This window comes from Capricornis sumatraensis, chromosome 3 (assembly GCF_032405125.1).
Source record: "Capricornis sumatraensis isolate serow.1 chromosome 3, serow.2, whole genome shotgun sequence".
Taxonomy (NCBI): Eukaryota; Metazoa; Chordata; class Mammalia; order Artiodactyla; family Bovidae; genus Capricornis; species Capricornis sumatraensis.
The window spans coordinates 32,786,504-32,805,906 of record NC_091071.1 but is presented as its reverse complement, the minus strand read 5'-3'; the positions used below and the strand labels follow the sequence as shown (position 1 = coordinate 32,805,906).

The window sequence follows — 19,403 nt, the reverse complement described above, 5'->3', positions numbered from 1 at the left end:
GCCTCCTTGTTCATCACCAGCTCCTGGAGTTCACTCAGACTCACGTCCATCGAGTCAGTGATGCCATCCAGCCACCTCATCCTCTGTCATCCCCTTCTCCTCCTGCCCCCAATCCCTCCCAACATCAGAGTCTTTTCCAATGAGTCAACTGTTCGCATGAGGTGGACAAAGTACTGGAGTTTCAGCTTTGGCATCATTCCTTCCAAAGAAATCCCAGGGCTGATCTCCTTCAGAATGGACTGGTTGGATCTCCTTGCAGTCCAAGGGACTCTCGAGTCTTCTCCAACACCACAGTTCAAAACCATCAATTCTTCAGCGCTCAGCTTTCTTCACAGTCCAACTCTCACATCCATACATGACCACAGGAAAAACCATAGCCTTGACTAGACGGACCTTAGTCAGCAAAGTAATGTCTCTGCTTTTGAATATGCTATCTAGGTTGGTCATAACTTTTCTTCCAAGGAGTAAGTGTCTTTTAATTTCATGGCTGCAGTCACCATCTGCAGTGATTTTGGAGCCCCCCAAAATAAAGTCTGACACTGTTTCCACTGTTTCCTCATCTATTTCCCATGAAGTGATGAGACCGGATGCCATGCTCTTCATTTTCTGAATGTTGAGCTTTAAGCCAACTTTTTTGCTCTCCTCTTTCACTTTCATCAAGAGGCTTTTTAGTTCCTCTTCACTTTCTGCCATAAGGGTGGTGTCATCTGCATGTCTGAGGTGAGGGCTTTAGGAAAACATTTGTCCTGTTCCTCATCTGTAAAAATAATCCCTGAAAGTAATCCCTTCTTCACAGGGTTGTTGGCAGCCCACTCCAGTATCCTTGTCTGGGAAATTTCATGGACAGGGGAGCCTGGTGTGCTCCAGTCCATGGGGTTGCAAAGAGCCAGACATGACTGAGCATGCACACCAGACACACACACACACACATATACACACACATATATACACACACAGGGTTGTAGGAGGGAAAATGAGTTAACATTAGAAAAGCACTTAGAACTCTAGCTGCAGGGAGTGAGGTTAATATGCCTCTTATGATGGAGAGTTTTTTCTTTCACCTTCTTCTTGCAACAGGATGACAAACTAGGTGATGATCATCCACATTCAGACCTTGTGAGGGACCAGCTGATGGCAGGCCCCAGTCCCAGGCTTGGGGAAACAGTTAAGTCCTGGCTGGAAATGGTCTTTGGCCCCAAATGGCAAGGTACATCCTTGCTAGGCATGCCTAGGACGAAACCAACCTCAGCTCAGTGGAAAAGTGCTCTGATGTTCCTGGCTGGAACAGAAATCCACCCAAGGGCTTTGAAAGGGGGGACGCTTTGGGCAGTGGTGTTGGTCCTTTCAAAATATCTGCCTGCATCTTGTGACAGCAGACAAAGCCTCTAGGGCCGGGAAATTATTTTTGATGTGAAGGGAAAAAGGGGGATTTAGCAGTTCCAGCCAGCTTTGGGCTTCTGCATGCTTTGTGCAACCTTGCAAATTTATTGTTTTCCAAATTGCGTGCAGCCAAGGGGTTTCCAAGGAGATGCCTGACTCAGGGCAGTTTCCCCAGCTTCAGAAGGCAGAAAGCAGCTTGGAATCCTTTTTCTGGTCAAATGGTGGAAGATTTTCAACTGCAGCTGAGCCCAGGGGCAAGAGCTAGTGGAGGAGGGCTCCAGAGGGACTTGGCCAGAAATGCAAGTCGTGAAAGAGCCAGAGCAGCGAGTCTCAAACTTGGCCTACTTGACGTCTGGGGCCACAGCTTCGTTGTCGGGAGGGTGGACTGTCTTGTGCATCGACGTGTTTAGCAGCATCCCTGGATCCCACCCACTATATGTGTCTGTTAGAAGCACCCTGCCCCCTTCCCGCTCCACACGGCAAGCTGTAACAACCAAAATGTCTCCAGACGTTGGCAAGTGCCACTGGGGAGTAAATTCAGCCAGGGTGAGAATTACTACTCTGAGGAGAGACGTTGAGTCAACCCTACTCACAGTTGTTTCCGTCCAGAGGCTGCCTTCAGACAATGCCAGACCAGTACACATACCAGCTGCTCAGAGGTCATCTGGGGTCAGGTGTCCTGAAAGTCCTGGAGGGGCGGAGGCTCCCTGCTACAGAGGACACTTGTATGATTCTCTGAAAATTCATGGGCATCCAGTATCTCAGGCCCTCAACCATCTTCTTAATGCTTATCACAATTTTCATTAACGAGGTTTTTACTTATTTTAAAAACATATTTATCTATTTATTTGGCTTCACTGTGTCTTAGTTGCAGTACTCAAATTCTTAGTTTTGGCATGTGGGATCTAGTTCCCAGAGTGAACTCAGGCCCCCTGCATTGGGAACCCAGAGTCTTAGCCACTGGACCACCGTGAAAGTTCCTACTTTAAAAAAAAAAAGGTCTGTCCCACTGGAACATAGGGCTTCGCTGGTGGGGCAGTGGTAAAGAATCCACTTGCCAATGCAGGAAATGCAGGAGACACGGGTTCAATCCCTAGGTCTGGAAGATTCCCCTGGAGAAAGAAATGACAACTTATACCAGTATTCTTGCCTGGGAAATTCCATGAATGGAGGAGCCCAGCGGGCTACAATTTCTGGGGTAGCAAAAGAGTCGGACACGACTTACTGACTAAACAACAAACTGGAACATAAGCCCATAGGCAGGGCCCACTGGACCCCATGCTCCTAACTCAGAGTCTAGCACACCGGATGTGCTTTTAGTAAATACTGGGTTAGCCAAAGAGTTTGTCCGGGGTTTTCTGCAAGATGCTAACGAACTTTTTTGGCCAAACCAATACTTCTCAGGGAGAGAGGATTGGCTTAGCAAACACTTATTGCACATTTGCACCTGGCTGGCACACATGGAGGACTGGTAAAAACTTGGATGTCTGGACCCCAGAGTTTCTGAGTCAGGATGTCCAGGATGGGACCCAAGGATGTGCACTTCCTTCTAACAAGTTCCCAGATGATACTGATGCAGCTGGTTCAGGACCGCACCTTGAGAACCACTGGTCTGAATGCTGATCCTTTCATTCTCAACCTTGGCTGGGGGGTTTAAAAGGTTGGATGCCCAGGCTACATCCCAACCAATCAAGTCACAATCCCTAGAGATGCGGGTGATTCCAATGTGGGAGTGTTGAGAATTGCTCAGCTGTATCTTTTCCTGGGCAAACTCGGGGAGGCAGTGAGGGACAGGGAAGCCTGCTGTGCTGCAGTCCATGGGGTCGCAAAGAGCTGGACATGACTTAGCAACTGAACAACAGCAATATTTTCTTTTCATCCTCACAAGATTATTCCTCTGTCAGAGATTAGGAAACTGAGATTCATGGGAGTTAGTTAGTTTACCAGATGCAACTCTGGTCTTTAGATCCCAGAGGCCATATCCTTTCAGTTTGCTTGTCCCTCCCTGTCAGCACAGGTTATAAATCAGAGCACAGGTCGGTTGGTGTGTTTTACCATTTTTACAGTTAATAGTCATTGAGCACTTACGAGGTGACCAGTGTGGATGCTCTTATTCCCAGAGCAAACATTTGCCAACCATTATTGCTCCCATTTAACTGAGACACAGAGAGGTAGGGCAACCTGACCTTGGCCACGTAGTTAGGAAGTGCTGGAGCCAGAAGTGAACCCAACCATCTTCACTGTACTGTGGGGGCGCACGTGTGGGAGAAGCATGTAGAGATGGAAGGGGAGACTGGACCAGGAGGCAAGCCCATGTGCAAGCCAGGAGTGGAGGTGAGGCTGGCCAGCGGGTCTCAAGAAGGCAAGGAGCTGAGGACCCAAACAGGGAGACGCCACAACTTGGAAGAAACTTGGAGACTGTTGGCACACACCCGTACTCAGGAGGCGCCCAGGCAGCCCTCTGCCTCCTCCGGGCTGCATCTTACTGTCTTCTTGCCTCAGCAGAAGCCAATCCCAGGGATTGCCCCGCCCATGGCTTCCAGTCAAAGCATATGATTGGCTAATACCAAATGCAACGTGCAGTCCTAGCTTCCCTGAGCATCAGTGGTTCACAAAGTGAGCTCAAAACACCCTCATTAGTACCATCCCCAGCTCCAGCCCTGGCCGTGCTGACCTTGCTCATTTTCTCCCTACTCTCCTGTCTGCTCCCTCCAGCTTGCGGCATTTGTTGGCTGCCTTCCCAGTTCTGGACCTTGCCTCTGTTTTCCTGACTCCAGCAGCATCTCTCTCACTTGGCACAGTGTCAGCGTGAACAGATAACTGGTGGACATGGCACCCCCACCATCACCTCACCATTTGGCACAGCCCTCAGAGCCACCTGTATCTTAGCTCTCACAGACCCCCTCATGCTGGGTGTCCCCAGGCACACCCCGCCCCCGACCCTGCAAAAAACAGTGATGAGACCTGAGCCCACATGACACTAGGGAACCGCTGATTCCTGCTGGTACTAAGGTGAGCATCAGGCAGAGACCGACTGCACATGGGGCTTTTCCTGGCGGTTACCTTGCCATATCTACATACCCACAAGGGCTCGATGGCTCAGCAGTGTCCGACTCTGCGCCACCCATGGACGGTAGCCCACCAGGCTCCTCTGTCCAGGGGATTCTCCAGGCAAGAATAATGGAGTGGGTTGCCATTCCCTCCTCCAGGGGATTTTCCCGACCCAGGGATCCAACCTGCATCTCTTGTGTCTCTTGCATTGGCAGGTGAATTCTTTACCACTGCACCACCTGGAAAACCCCTAGTTATTTAATCTATTTTTTCAAATCAATGCCCTTTTCAGCCTTGAACAAATGTATTTGAAATGGCACCTTTATAGTATTGCCATATGTAGAAAGGGATTCCTTGGTAACTCAGCTGGTAAAGAATTCACCTACAATGCAGGAGACCCTGGTTCGTTTCCTAGGTCAGGAAGATTCACTGCAGAAGGGATAGGCTACCCACTCCGGTATTCTTGGGCTTCCCGGTGGCTCAGCTGATAAAGAAACTGCCTGCAATGAGGGAGACCTGGGTTCAATCCCTGGGTTGGGAAGATTCCATGGAGAAAGGAATGGCTTCCCAGTCCAGTATTGTGGCCTGGAGAATTCCATAGACTCTATAGTCCATGGGGTCACAAACAGTCAGACACAGCTGAGCGATTTTCACATATGTAGAAAACGAGTATCTCCTGCCATAGAGGGTCCCATCGTGGTAGAGAAGATGGGAAAAAACCTTAATTTCAAAGGGTCAGTGCAGCCTGAGACTTGAAGTCTGCCTGGAAAGGGAGATTCTCAAACAAAAGAGAGATGGCAAAGACAGACTAGGGTCACACCAGGCCTCATTGCTCGATACTATTGGAAGGACTGATGGAGGAAACTGGAAACAAGAACGTTCTCAGTAGACACAATGGTCTTTAAGGCCTGGCCCGTCCACTTCTCACCAGCCTATCCACCGAGGCACAGGGGCAGGCAGGCCGGCTCCCCAGCACTTGTGCTCGGCCAGTTATGGAAATGAGCTGTCAGGAGCTTGGCTGCTGGCTCTGGTGCTGGAAGGGATCCGACTGCTTGCAAAGCACAAAAGCGTTTCCCACTCCACCATGGGGTCCAAGCCTCGTTGGACAAGCAGAGGGGCTGGCAGCAGACACTGAGGCCCTCAGACGGTGACTGCAGGCCCTCACCCCCGTAGACAGCGCACACCCTACTGCCCCCCACCCTCCTGGAGGAGGAGAGGCTCTGCTGGTGTTAATGACCAATTGGAACTCAAAACCCCAAAGAAACTTCAGAGTGAAAGCAGAAACCTTTCAAGGTGAAAACTCAGAGCCCCTGTGCTCTCTACAGTCCTTTCCAGGCTTGGCTGCTTTCTTGCGTTTCCTCCAATGTACAGAGCAGATGTGGAAAAAGATGGGGAAAAAATGGAAAGAGTTGCAGATTTTATTTTCTTGGGCTCCAAAATCACTTCAGACAGTGACTGCAGCCATGAAATTAGAAGACGCTTGCTACTTGGAAGAAAAGTTATGACCAACCTAGACGGCATATTAAAGAGCAGAGACATCACTTTGCCAACAAAGGTCTGTATAGTCAAAGCTATGGTTTTTCCAGGAGTCATGTATGGATGTGAGAATTGGACCATAAGAAAGGCTGAGCACTAAAGAATTAATGCTTTGGAAGCGTGGTGTTGAAGATTCTTGAGAGTCCCTTGGACAGCAAGGAGATCAAACCAATCAATCCTAAAGGAAATCAACCCTGAATATTCATTTGAAAGATTCACGCTGAAGCTGCAGCTCCAGTACTTTGGCCACCTGAGGCCAAGAGCCTACTCAGTGGAAAAGACCCTGATGCCAGGGAAGATTGAGGGCAAGAGGAGAAGGGAACTGTTGATGAGTATTAGGGTTGTTGTGGTGTATCAATATGATACCTACCAGGGGTAGTACCTATCAACACAATACAGTATCCATTCAAGACATATAAGACTCAGGAATAAGAAGGAACAAACTAGGGATCTCAACTATGGTGACTGGAAAAAGGCCTAATGAAAGAAGAGTGGATAGGGTATGGTGCCCTTTATGTAATTATTCTGGAAAATGCAAACTAATCAGTAGTGACGGAAAGCAGATCAGTGGTTGTGTTGGGAACAGGGGGTGGGGGTCAGGAGGGAGAGATGACCAGGGACACAAGGGAATCTTTCTGTATGTTCACTACCTTGCTTGAGATAGCAGCTTCATGACATATGTGTGTCAAAGCTTCTTAGATTCTACACTTGAGACATAAGTTAATTTCATGTCAAGTAAAAATAGATCTGTTAAAAGAAAAACATGAGGATCCAAATAATATGTGGGCCAAGTTTAACCCCTGGACTACAAGTATTTATCCTCTGATTTTAAATCCCCTCCAGGGACTTCCCTGGTAGTCCAGTGGTTAAGATTTCACTTTCTCTTGCAGGGGATGAGGGTTCAATCCTTGGTCAGGGAGCTAAGATTCCACATGCCTCGTGGTCAAAAAATCAAAACGTAAAACAGAAGCAATATTGTAACACATTCAGTGAAGACTTTAAAAATGGTCTACATTAAAAAAAGAAAATCTTTAAAAAAAAAAAAAAGAAAAACCACTCCACCCGCATTTACTTAGACTTCATCAGGCACCGTGCATTTTGGGAGGCACTGAGGTTGCAAAGGCATGGTGAGAAATTCCATGACAGCAGCGGTGCAGAGAGGCCTGGCCAAGGTGAAGATGGTGGCAGAGCCTGTCACCTGTATTCTCCAGTTAGACTCTCAAGGTTTCCTGCAGAATCTAAAGCAGTTGAACTTTTCCTCTCTGTAAATCTAGTCATCCTATTGAAGGATCGAATGCCCTCTCAAAAAGCTGCCAGCATATCAGTTGGCAACATCAAAAGCAAGCAGAGCACTTAGAAGGCCTCAGCAATGGTCCAGGCAAGAAACGATGGAGGCTCAGGTCAGAGTGGAAGCAGAGGAGGAGGGAGGAGTGACGAGCTTCTGAAATTTGAACCAATAGGATTTACTGATGGAGAGGATGGGGGCGTGGGAGAGAAAGAGGGGCATCCAGGTGGACTCTGAGATTCAGGATTGAGCCCTGGAAGCTTCTGGAAGCATCTAGAAGTGAGAGCTACCAACTGAGATGGGAGAAGGGGCTCTAGGTGAAGGAGAGTGAACAGGAAACTTCCCAGCTTGAAAGCTGGCTCATTCTGTTTGCTACAGGAAAGCCTTCAGCCAGGGGGATAGAGGGAGGGGGTGCCGTGAGGGTGGGGGGAAGGGAGATAGAGGGGGGAGGCTGCTGAGCAGAAGCAGAGAAATCCGATTCCTCTCTCTGACATCCAGTCAAAGCTAAGCTTCTGCCTTATCCTGACTCCCCAGCTCCTAACGTCATTTGCTCCCACCACATTAGTAATCAAGATGGAAAATGAGATTTTGATTCAAGGGCATGCATCTCGGAGGGGCGGCAGAAGCCCCAGAGGGACATATACATCTGCATAAATCCGGAAAGATCTGTGTGGCAGGCTGAGTCGGCCTGAGCCGGCCGGATCCCTCCAGGAAGGAACGGCTGGGCTTGGCTCGGAAGCTTGGACGTAAAATGCAATTAGAGAAGATCTGATTAGAATGGGATGACTGCGCCTTGCCTCTTGGAAAGATTGGGTTCCCCCAATATTTTTGAGTCTGGAAGAGAGAGGGAGGAGGAAGGAGTGAGAGAAGAGAAGCAAACAGCTTAAAATTGTCAAGATCAACTTGCTCTGCAACCTGCACTCTTGCCTGCTTCTCACCAGCAGCACTGGGGACCCCGGAGGTTGTTCACAGCGCAGATTCTCAGGCTCAACTCCAGACCTTCTCGGTCAGGATCTGCATTTCGATGCAATCCCCAGGCAACATGGGTGATTACAGCACAGAAAATAATAGTTGAGACACAAGTCTATTTCGCTGTTCTCCAAGAGTCAGGGGCTTCACAGGTAGCACTAGTGGTGAAGAACCCGCCTGCCAACACAGGAGACACAGGAGACATGGGTTCGATCCCTGGGTCGGGAAGATCCCCTGGAGGAGAGCAAGGCAGCCCACTCCAGTATTCTTGCCTGGAAAACCTCATGGACAGAGGAGTCTGGTGGGCTACAATCTATGAGGTTGCAAAGAGTTGGACACAACTGAAGGGACTTATGCACACAAGAGTCAGGCTTTCACCCACCATCTTTACCACTATAGGCATATCCCCTCACACCATTTGTAACATGGTTAATAATCTTTTAAAATCAATTGTCTTAAAAAATTTTTTTAATGTATTTGTTTAAAAATAAAACATTATATCACTATTATCAATGGAAAATCGGCATCGTTTGCCGTAACGGAAATAACCATTAAAATGCACAAACAAGCTGAGAGTAAAAGCGTGTAGTTTAAACTCTGGGTACAGCCCAAAGGTCTCAGCCTGAGGTCCACACCCTCTGCTTCAAAGGGAGATCAGTTGGAGTTAAAGAGCTGAGGAAGGCATTCTAGCATCCAATCGAGACTTTCCTCTTGAGAGCATCACAAGGGTTGAAGGGGACTTCACTGATGGTCCAATGGTTAGGAATCTGCCTTCCAGTGGAGGGGACATGGGTTCCATCCCTGGTCTGGGAACTAAGATCCCACGTGCCGAGGCAGAGCAACAGAGCCCGTGCCGCAACTAGAGAAACCTGTGCACCCCAGTGAAGAGCCCACATGCCGCAGTGAAAATCCAGCACAGCCAAAATGTTAAGAAGGAGGAAACACCTTCTCGCTATGTGATTGCATGCTATTAATGCTGCGTCCTTGCAAACACACCCTGTCATTTCCCCTGCCGGGACCTCACGCCCACAACTGCAGAACAAGCGCTGTGGAACCGCAGCACCTCTGCCCCTATACCTCCCTCCCTCCATACCTCTCTACCCCCAGGTCCTCCCCCCCCCCCCCCCCCCCCCCGCAGCCACCGCGTTGAGTCTCACTCTACAGGGCACCTCGGACTGGGTAATCTGGGGACAAGCCCCTCCTCTGGCCACGCCCCTTCCCTGGCCACGCCCCACACTGGGAGCCTGGTTTTCAGGAGCTATCAGTTCTCAAAGGCAGCAACTCACTCTGTGACCATCAACTGCTTCAGCTCAAAGAGGTCACCCGCCGTTCTTTAAGCGGTGGTCAGTATGATTGGGTGACATCCCAAGGCCCCAAAGTGTGAGGACCCAGGATAAGTTACAAGGCTTGGGGTGTGGCCTTGGGGATAGAGCCCCCATGATCATGGTAGACAGCTAAGGCTGTCTACACAGCCCTGAACCACTGGGACATTCAAAATCTGCTTAGGGAACTGTGTAGACCTGGTCTTTGAAAGTGAATTCCTATGACCACCTGGTCAATACTTGCTTTGCAGCACAGAAAAAGATAATTGTGTGCCTAGTCGCTCAGTCATGTCTGAGACTCTTTGCAGCCCCATGGACTGTAGCCCACCAGACAAGAATGAGTACTGGCTTGTTTGCAAAGCAACTGGTAATTAAATAATGATGATTAATAAAAATCCACTTGGTGGCAAAAAGTGATAAGCAGTAATGCAGATGTTAGTAATCACTGAAAACTTCCCTGGAGATACATGGAAAGGGGAAATGTTTGTTCCCTACCCTCACCCAAAAGATCCCTTTTTCTTTATCAATAATATTGATTTTATTAATTAAATAGATTAATAAACACCTCTATTGAGTGTTTACTGTCTACCAAGCGCGTTCTAAGGGCTCCATAAAGATCAGCTCACTAATCCTCACACTGTTGGCATCAGACAGGAATCCTGACCCCCAGTTTCACAAGTGAGAAACCAGCCGCCATGACCCAACTTAATCCCAAGTCACCTCCAGGCCTCAGACTCATGTGGTAAAACGTGGCGATGAACAGTATTTGATCCGCTACAGGAAATGCCAAATTAAAGAAATCGCTTGCACAAATGGCCCAAAAGTAGAAGCCATCCGAGCATCCTTTGAGGGATGAATCATGTATACATCCAGGCAATATCATTCAGCTTTATGAAGGATATTCTGATGCAATCTACAGCACGGATGAACCTTAAAGACATTGTGCTAAGTGAAATAAGCCAGACACAAAAGGACAAATACCGCACGATTCTAAGTACCTAGTCAATTCATAGAGACGGAAAGTGGAACTGGTGGTCGCCAGGGGAAAGGGAGGGGGATGGGGAGTCATCGTTTAATGGACACAGTTTAAACACAGGGTTCTTTATACTTTGGGAAGATGACAGATGTTCTAGAGATGGATAGTGGCGATGTTTGCATCATGTGAAGATACGTCTAACATGACGGAAAGCATTAGTCGCTCAGTCGCGTCTGACTCTGCAACCCAATGGACTGTAGCCCACCAGGCTTCTCTGTCCATGGGGATTCTCCAGGCAAGAATACTGGAGTGGGTTGTCATGCCCTCCTCCAGGGAATCTTCCTGACCCAGGGATTGAACCCAGGTCTCCTGCATGGCAGGCAGATTCTTTACCATCTGAGCCACCAGGAAAGCCCAACATGACGGAACTATACCCTTAATAATGGTTGCTATGAACCGAATGTCCAGACTCAGATGTTGACACCTAACCCCCATTGTTGACATTATTGGGAAGTGGAGTAGTCTGTGGGAAGTGATTAGGTCAGCAGCAGCCTCATGAATGGGAGTAGGGCCCTTCTGAAAGAGGTCAGGGAGCTCCACACTCTCTGCCATGTGAGGACACAGTATCCAAGAACCAAGAAGCAGGTTCCCAGCAGATACCACCCCTCCCCAGGGCCTCGATCCTGGACTTCTCAGCCCTCAGAAGGCTGAGAAATAAATTTCTATTGTTTATAAGTCACCCAGGCTATGGTATTTTTATTATAGCAGCGCAAAGCAACTAAGACGATGGCAAATGCTTTGTTATGTATATTTCATCACAATAATAGACTGATTTTTCAAGGAACGAAGGAAGGAAGAAGGAAAGAAAGAATCCGCATGACCTCCTCTGTCTTCCCCTCCCTCCAAACTCATCCTACCTCCATCATCTTGGGAACACTCACCCCCAGCCCAGTCCTTCAGCTGCCTATCTCCTTATCCATCTGCTCTTGATGTAATTGCGACAACTGCCTGTCTGATCTACCTGAAGTATGGACCCCAGGAGATCTCTGGCAAATCTCCTTGCTTCTTCTCTCACTAACACTTATTACCAACCTTGCAATTATTTAGAGAAACTTCTGTTTTATGGGCTTCCCTGGTGACTCAAACTGTAAAGAATCTGCCTCCAATGCCAGAGCCCTGGGCTCGATCCCTGGGTCAGGAAGATTCCCTGGAGAAGGGAATGGCTACCCACTCCAGTATTCTTGTCTGGAGAATCCCATGGATAGAGGAGCCTGGTGGGCTGCAGTCCATGGGGTCACAAAGAGTTGGACACGACTGAGCAACTAACACTGGGCTTTCCTGGCAGCTCAGCTGGTAAAGACTCTGCTTGCAAGGCAGGAGAACCTGGTTCGATTCCTGGGTTGGGACGATCCCTTGGAGAAGGGAGAGACTATCTAGTCCAGAATGTTTGGGCTTTCCCTGGTGGCTCAGACAGTAAAGAATCCACTTGCAATTCAGGAGTCCTGAGTTTGATCCCCTGGAGGAGGGCTTGACAACCCACTCCAGTATTCTTGCCTGGAGAATTCCATGGACGGAGGAACCTGGCAGGCTACAGTCCATGGGGTCACAAGGAGTCAGACATGACTTAGTGGCTAAGCATAGCACTCCATACCCCACGCCAAAGGGTGGCCTATGTGGGTGGGCTTAGAGTGCCCCCATAATATCCATTAAACCCTGCCTGCAGCCCACTAAACCTCACCAAGCATATATACAATAAAAACGGGTACTGTCTGCAAGTTCAGGTTCAATGCTAGTCCCCTGCCTCCCCCTCTCCAACCAGATTGTCATCCCTAAGCCCTTACTGTGTATAAATTTGGCAGCCATCACTGCTTCCCACCACAGCTACCATAAGCCCCCTGAAGATGGGTACCAGGGGACTGTTCGTGTGGCTCCTCTTCTCATTCCAGTCCCTAGCAGAGCATCTGGTACCCAGTAGGTGCTCTAAATTGAGCAGAGAGGCTAGATTCCATGCAGCAGAGCTTCCCCAGGGCTGGGAAACAGCATGATGGTTCAGATGCAGGAGTAGGGAAAGGGGCAGGTCGGTGCGGGAATAGCAGAGGATTAGGCTATCCTTGTGGCTCCTCCGACTCAAAAAGCACCCCACCCCTCCACAGGGGTGCCCTTGAAGCCTTTGAGGGTCAAGAGGTTACATTTCTTAAGATGTTGATGTGACATTTCTTAAGATCTTAAGATAGGCTCAGACCTGTTTTCTGGGGGTCTGGCATTGACAACCATTCTCACTGGTCACGCTCAGCCACGTGGCCCTCAGGTAGACTGAAGGACCCTAGGGACCATCAGCAACCTCTTTGGGTGCTGCTGTGACAGACAGGCAAAGCTCCATCATCTAGTGAGCAAGGAAGATTTACCCACAGGATGCTGGAGTCTCCCCAGGAAGCTCACAGCCTCCGCCCCCTTTTGGGTGAACAGGCTCATAAACCGTGGACTATTGCAGCAGCAACCAGAAGCCCCTGAGACCCAGGAGCGGGGGAGGGGAGGCACGTGGTGAGGTCCTGGCAGCGTGGACGACGGCCCTCCGGGGCATCTCGCTTACCTTAGCCAACTCCGTCTGTAGCTTGTTTTTCACCTCCGTCTCCTCCGCAATGCGAGCGCTGAAAGCCAGGTTGGTGTTGGTGAACTGCCTCCACAGCTGGTCTGCCAACACATCGAAGAGGTTCTGCGCCTCCTCCCGCAGCCGGATGGAGTTGGCCCGCATGTTCTGCGAGTGCCGGATGTTGTCGTTACTGAACTTGGCCCACGTCTCGGGTACGGAGATGCTAGGAGAGGCAGGAGAGAGGATTTACCGGGTGAGGAGGACTGGGGGGTCTGCGGCAGGCTTGGAGATCTCTGCATGCGGCTTGGAGATCTCTGCGTCCGGGGTTTCTCAGCCTTGGCGCTTCTGGCGTCTGGGTCAGGATAACTCTCTGTTGGGGCTTCCCTGGTGGCGCTAGTGGTAAAGAACCCACCCGCCAGTGCAGGTAGATGTAAGAGACTCGAGTTCGATCCCTGGGTCGGGAAGATCCCCTGGAGGAGAGCAAGGCAATCCAATCCAGTATCCTTGCCTGAAGAATCCCATGGACAGAGCAGCCTGGCAGGCTACGGTTCATAGGGTCATGCAGAGTTGGACACAGCGACTTAGTACACACGCAGGCAATTCTTTGTTGGGGTGGGGATGATGGGCTGTATTCTGCCCTGTAGGATGCTTAATGGCATCCCTGGCCTCTAACCACCAGATAGATGCCCGGAGTAATGCTTCTCTCCTTGTGACAGTCAAAAATGTCTCTAGACACTACGAAATACTCCTTGGAGGAGGGGGAACAATGACCCCTAGCTGAGCCACTGAGCTAATCCAAACCCCTCATTTACAGATAAGGCAACTGCAGCCTGGCTGGCTTCCCCAAAGGGCACTTGGTGAATTGCAAGAGGGGAGAGATCCCCTGGACAGGTTCTTTTCTTTAACCTTCCCTCCTTCTCCACCAAAAACATAGATTCAAGAAGGGGACATCAGGCATGTTGCTGGCTGCAGGGCCCCTTCCATTCAGTGATGAGCCTGCGGCCACGCTACTTGCACTCAGCAAATGTTCTCTGAACACCTACCACATGCCAAGACTTTTTCTAGTCACTTGGGATAGAGCGGGTGACATCCTCGTCCTCATGGTGATGAATTTCCAGGGGAGGGAGATAGACAATAAATTAATAAGATGTTTACACCTGGTGTTACGTTCTGGGAAGGAATTTAGAAGCAGAATGAGGAAGAGAGACAAGTGGAGTGGGTCATTATGTGTCAGTCAAGGAAATAGATGTGTCATAAAAGGAAATAGATGGAATTTATACTCAGAGAACACTGAGGGGCTCATAGATTAGCGAGTGCACAAAGTTGTCACAACCCCAGCTGTGAAAGGAAGAGAGAGGAAGCCATGGAGAATAAATCCTCAGCATCCTTCTCCTTCATCTCCTGCTGGTGACTCTCTTATTTGGCTGAACCCTGCTGGGAACCAGATGGCAAAGACCAAGGAAAGGCAGTCTGTAGAAGGCAAACTCCTTTATCGGACTCACACCAGGGCAGCTAGAGAATGGATCTGGAAGGATGAATAGAGCTCAGGCTACATTAGAAAGGGCAGTCTGGGAAGGCTTCTTGGAGGCGGTGACACATAAGGGATTCAGTTTAGGGAAGAGAAAGTTCTTCCTGGTTGAGTATGTAAATCCATGCAATAAGAGTTTTCTCCTCCGGGAAGCCTTTGAGAAAGAGAGACACATACACATGTTCCTTTGAGCTGACTTCAGTCCCCGGGTAAACCAGATTAGATACATTTTTGAGGTCTTTTCTAGCTGGGAAGTCTCCAGTTCTTAAAATAAAGCAGATTTTTATTCTCAGACAGCAGGAAAAAAGAGATTCAATCATCTGAAATAGAAGGCTCTTTCAGGACATTTTAAAGCACTTAGACTGCATGGTGACTAGAAATATTTTAAAAAGCATACAACATGTGCTTGTTTTGTCTGGCTTTTGCAGGAGTTAAAATCAAACTTCTGGAGAGGTCTCGGCTTCTAGAGATGCGAGGGGGCACTGAGTCTGATCCAGAGCTTTCATCCAACAAAGACTTGAGGCTCAGAGAGGTAAAGTGTCTTCCCCAAGGTCACACAGCTACTCACCATCAATCAAGGAAGGAGGAGACACCAAAGAGAGCAGAGAACACCCGCAGATGGACCCTGAGGGCACCTGCCGCTGCTCAGTGGGCTGCTATCAAAGTCAAGGGCAGCAGCTGCCCCTCCCCAGGAGCAGACAGCTGAGCTCTGAAGGGAAAATAGCCCATTTACTCACCCTCTCCCTGGGGGGGGGGTTGCCGCAGCAGCCTGTCTCCTCATGGGTGGCGTGCCTCAGGAGGCGGGGGACATGCTTTCTGGAGCCTGTGTCCTCTAAAAACAGGGGGACACAGCAAGCTTCGCTGGGAAGGCAGGAAGGCGCGGTGGTAAAACAGGGTCCCAGTGTCCCACATGACTCAGACTGAGGCTCTGCCACTTGCTGTGTGAGCTTGGACCAGTCACTACACCTCTCTGAGTCTCAGGCTCCTCTTGGTGAAATGGGGATAAAAATGGTGCCTTCCCTAGAGGCTGCTGACTGACTAAATGTGAGACCCCCCCCTATCATGGCACCTGACAATAGAAAGCGCTTAATAAATGTTTATTTTTCACGAGATGCTCTGGAGGGGCTCAGCACAGTGCCCAGCCTATAGCAAACAGCGGGTAAAAGGCAATGGCTAGCCTCTTCATCCACATCATCCGAGGTGATGAGAAATTCCAAGAACAGTTACGGCAATGCAAACTCCAAACGTGCTGCGACCTACCAAGACATGGCCTCGCCTTAAAAAACCCTACAGGGACTTCCCTGGTGGTCCAGTGGTTAAGACTCCATGCTACCAATACAGGGGGGCCAGGTTCAATCCCTGGTTGGGGAACTAGGATCCCACATGCAGCCAGGTGCGGCAAAAAAAGAACAAACCCACATACAAAGCCTCGAGTTAGCACATCTAGGGAGCAGTTAGTCACCCCAAATGGCAGCTCTGGCTTTCCAGCTGGAGTCACTGGAATAGCAGACCCCTTGAAATAGCAGACCCCTCGTGGGCATGGAAATCAGTCTCCACCAACCAGCGTGGCTGCCCAGCTTCCAGGAAGGTATCTGTTTGGGAAGGGAACCTTCCAGATTCCCTGTCCAAATGGGCAGCTGTGGCTGAGGGGACTAGGCCCCGCTCTCAAGGCCTTGTTCACCTTGCCGTGGGGAAGTCAAATTTGTCCAGACAAGGAGAAGGGCCCCTGGAAGTTGTCATTGCAGGAAACCCCAAAGGGTTCTTTCAATAGCCCCATGCTTAATACAATCCAGAAAGCGACCCCAGCATAAGCCAAAGAGACCTTCCCTTTCTTCTCTCCTCTCCCTCCCTCCTCCTTTTCATTCATTTTCTCAGTCAACAGACATTTTTTGCACACTTACTATGTGAAAAGCACAATTCTATGTGCTAGAGAGTTTTTTTCTTGAAGGGGATCCAAGAGAGACCCCACCCTCTGCGTGTACCCAGAGCATCTCTCTCCAGCCATCATTACCCCAGACCTCAAACTAACTACCAATGGGGAAAGCTCACTTTCATTTTCAAGCAATTCCGTGATGCTGGGACATGCCCACAGCAGTGCCAGGCAGACAGGAGGCACCTATTTTATGGTTGTTGTGATGAGAAAATCAGGTCACACAGCAAGCGCTCAATAAACGTTAGCCATCATCATTCCCGATGCAAGGATCTGTGCTCGGCACCTCAGACACCCACCTTTCCACTCTCACAGCAACTCTGGGAGGTGGATGGTATTTTTATTCCAGTGGTAGAGGCGGGGAAATGGAGCCCAGAGAGATTAAGTCCTTTGTCCTGAGGGTTAATTGAAGCCTGGATCTGAAACCAGGCAACCTGGCTCAAGAATCCACTCTTTTTTTTAAGCTTTTTATATGATTTTTGGCTACACAGTGAGGCATGTGGGATATTAGTTCCCCATCCAGAGACTGAACCCGCACTCCCTGAATGGAAAGCATGGAGTTTTAGCCCCTGGAACTCCCAGAACCCACACTTAACCAGAGTGGGCAGGCATCAGTTGGCTCTCCCAACAAAGCTGTTGTTCCTCCTCCTCCTGGTTGAAGCCATCTTGTCTTGTAATTTGTTCAGGGCACCTGCCAATCCAGGCGCCCCAAGAGCAGCGGCTGTGGGACCCTCACAAACCAATCACCTGTGCTCCCTTCCTGGAACTTGGATCTTGGTGAAGTGGGCAAGACAGTGGTGCTCCAACACCAAAGCCGATTAGCCTGTTCAGGCTTCCAGAACCTCCCCCTCCAGCCTTCCCCTGGAGCCTCAGTCTCCTCCACAGCCTTCCAGTAAATTCCATCATAGCTTAGCCAGAATCGGATTCTGTGGCATGCAACTGAATTCAACCCACAACCTATTCAACCCACGGCTCCAGACTTGACTGGGGCCTGATGCCCCTTTTCTGTTCCTTGGCAGGAGTGGACCCAGAGCCCGCCTCGTGGCTCCCCTTGGGCATAGCCAGGTGGGGACCGAGAGCCCGGTACTTACGTGCCATCAATTTTCTCCACCCCATGGAAGAAGCTGATGCAGTCTGATGTGTTCCGTAGGTTAAGGCACTTCTCATCAATGAACTCAGCCGAGTTTTTGTCCTCGAGGTCCCTCTCCAGGGCGTGCTGAGCATCTCGGTTATCACTAGGAGGCAAGGATGTGTCCCTAGATTGTGCTTCCACCCAGAGTCCCTCACCCAGGGTCACAGGGGAGGTCAGTGCAGAGCCACCGCTGGAAACCGAGTCTCTGGACACCAGGAGGATGTTCTGTCCACCCCTAGTAGCTTCCAGCCCTCTTCCCACCTTGAGGCCCCACCACACATCCAAGGCCTCCTCCTACTCCCCCTCCCACCACCCCCACCCCGGTCCAAACAGACCTGTTGTCACTTAGAACAGGAGAGAGTAAACATTTATTGTAAAGGGTCAAATACTATATATTTTAGGTTTTGTGGGTCATGTGGTCTCTGTTGCAACTAACTGCTCAACTACGTAGGAAAATAGTCATAGATAATCTGTAAATGAATGGTCATGGCTGTGTTCCAATAAAACTTTATTTACAAAAACAGATGGTGGGCCAGTTCCGGCCTTCCGACTATAGTTTGCTGACCTAATATAAAAGATTCAAATTTGCACTTTGGACAAAATCAGGTTTCAATTTAAATCGATTCACAAATCATTGTGTCTGACCCTATGCCAGGCCCAGCGGGAAAAGACATGAGTAAGACCCTGTCATTACCTTCAAGTTGCTCATAGATGTGTGTAAATAAGTACTGTAAAAATAAAGAATAAGGGCAACAGTGCAAGTTTGGAAAGGATACACAGCAACACAGAGGACGAAGCCATTACCCAGGGTGAGGGGCGGTGAGGCCAAGGGATCGGTGCACATCTCACGTGGATCCGTCTCTTCCCCCTCCTGCGTCTTCTCATTTCCTCCCTCTTTCTCTCTCTTCCTCCCTCTATCTCTGTCTTTCTCATCTTTATATCTTTCTGTCCCATCTTGCTTGGTTTCTCTCTGATTTGGGGCTTTGGTGTGTGTGTCTCTCTCCACCTCTCCCTGCCTGTCTCTATCTTTCTGCCACGTTCTTTTTCTGATATGGATACTAAAAGCTGGTGAAAGGCTTACAAAACAGGTCAGGAGCAAAGAAATTAAATCCTCGTGCTGGGTCCCCACCCATCAGGATGCACAGAGGGTCATGTTGGGGCAGGAAGAGCCTACTGGGGCCCTTGGGGCCATTGGAATTGGCAAAGCCATGGAGAAATGGGGCCCCATCCTACCCTATGAACCAGAATGTGAAGACAGACCAGAACGGGATACTTCTTTGGTGGTCCAGTAGTTAAAACCCATACTTGCACTGCAGAAGGCATGGGTTCGATCCTCAGTCTGGGAAATAAGATCCCACATGCACTTTTGTGACCCCATGGACTATAGCCCACCAGGCTCCTCTGTCCATGGAATTCGCCAGGCAGGAATACTGGAGTTGGTAGCCATTCCCTTCTCCAGGGGATCTTCCTGACCCAGGGATCGAACCCAGGTCTCCTGCATTATGGGCAGATTCTTTACCATCTGCGTCACGAGAGAAGCCCCTTTCACTTTCATGCCACATGGCAAGGCCAAAAGATTAAACAAAACAAAAACAAAAACAAAAGACCAGAATGTAGGAGAGACACATACCAGAGCATCAGAAGAGGACCTGGGGCCTCAGACTCACGGGTTAGTCAGTCAGCTCCTGGCCCCAGCTAATGAGG

At 49.6% G+C, this 19,403-nt stretch overlaps 1 protein-coding gene across 1 annotated transcript in view; it reads right to left on the bottom strand.

Annotated features, from left to right (window-relative positions):
• TEKT5 (tektin 5) overlaps nucleotides 1-19,403 on the bottom strand; it is a 47,427-nt gene that overhangs the window by 18,265 nt on the left and 9,759 nt on the right. The window contains exons 4-5 of the mRNA XM_068969633.1: nucleotides 17,659-17,802; nucleotides 13,110-13,332 (exon numbers count right to left, since the gene is read on the bottom strand). Of these exons, the coding sequence (XP_068825734.1) occupies nucleotides 13,110-13,332; nucleotides 17,659-17,802 (367 nt within the window). The remainder of the gene's footprint in view (nucleotides 1-13,109; nucleotides 13,333-17,658; nucleotides 17,803-19,403) is intronic.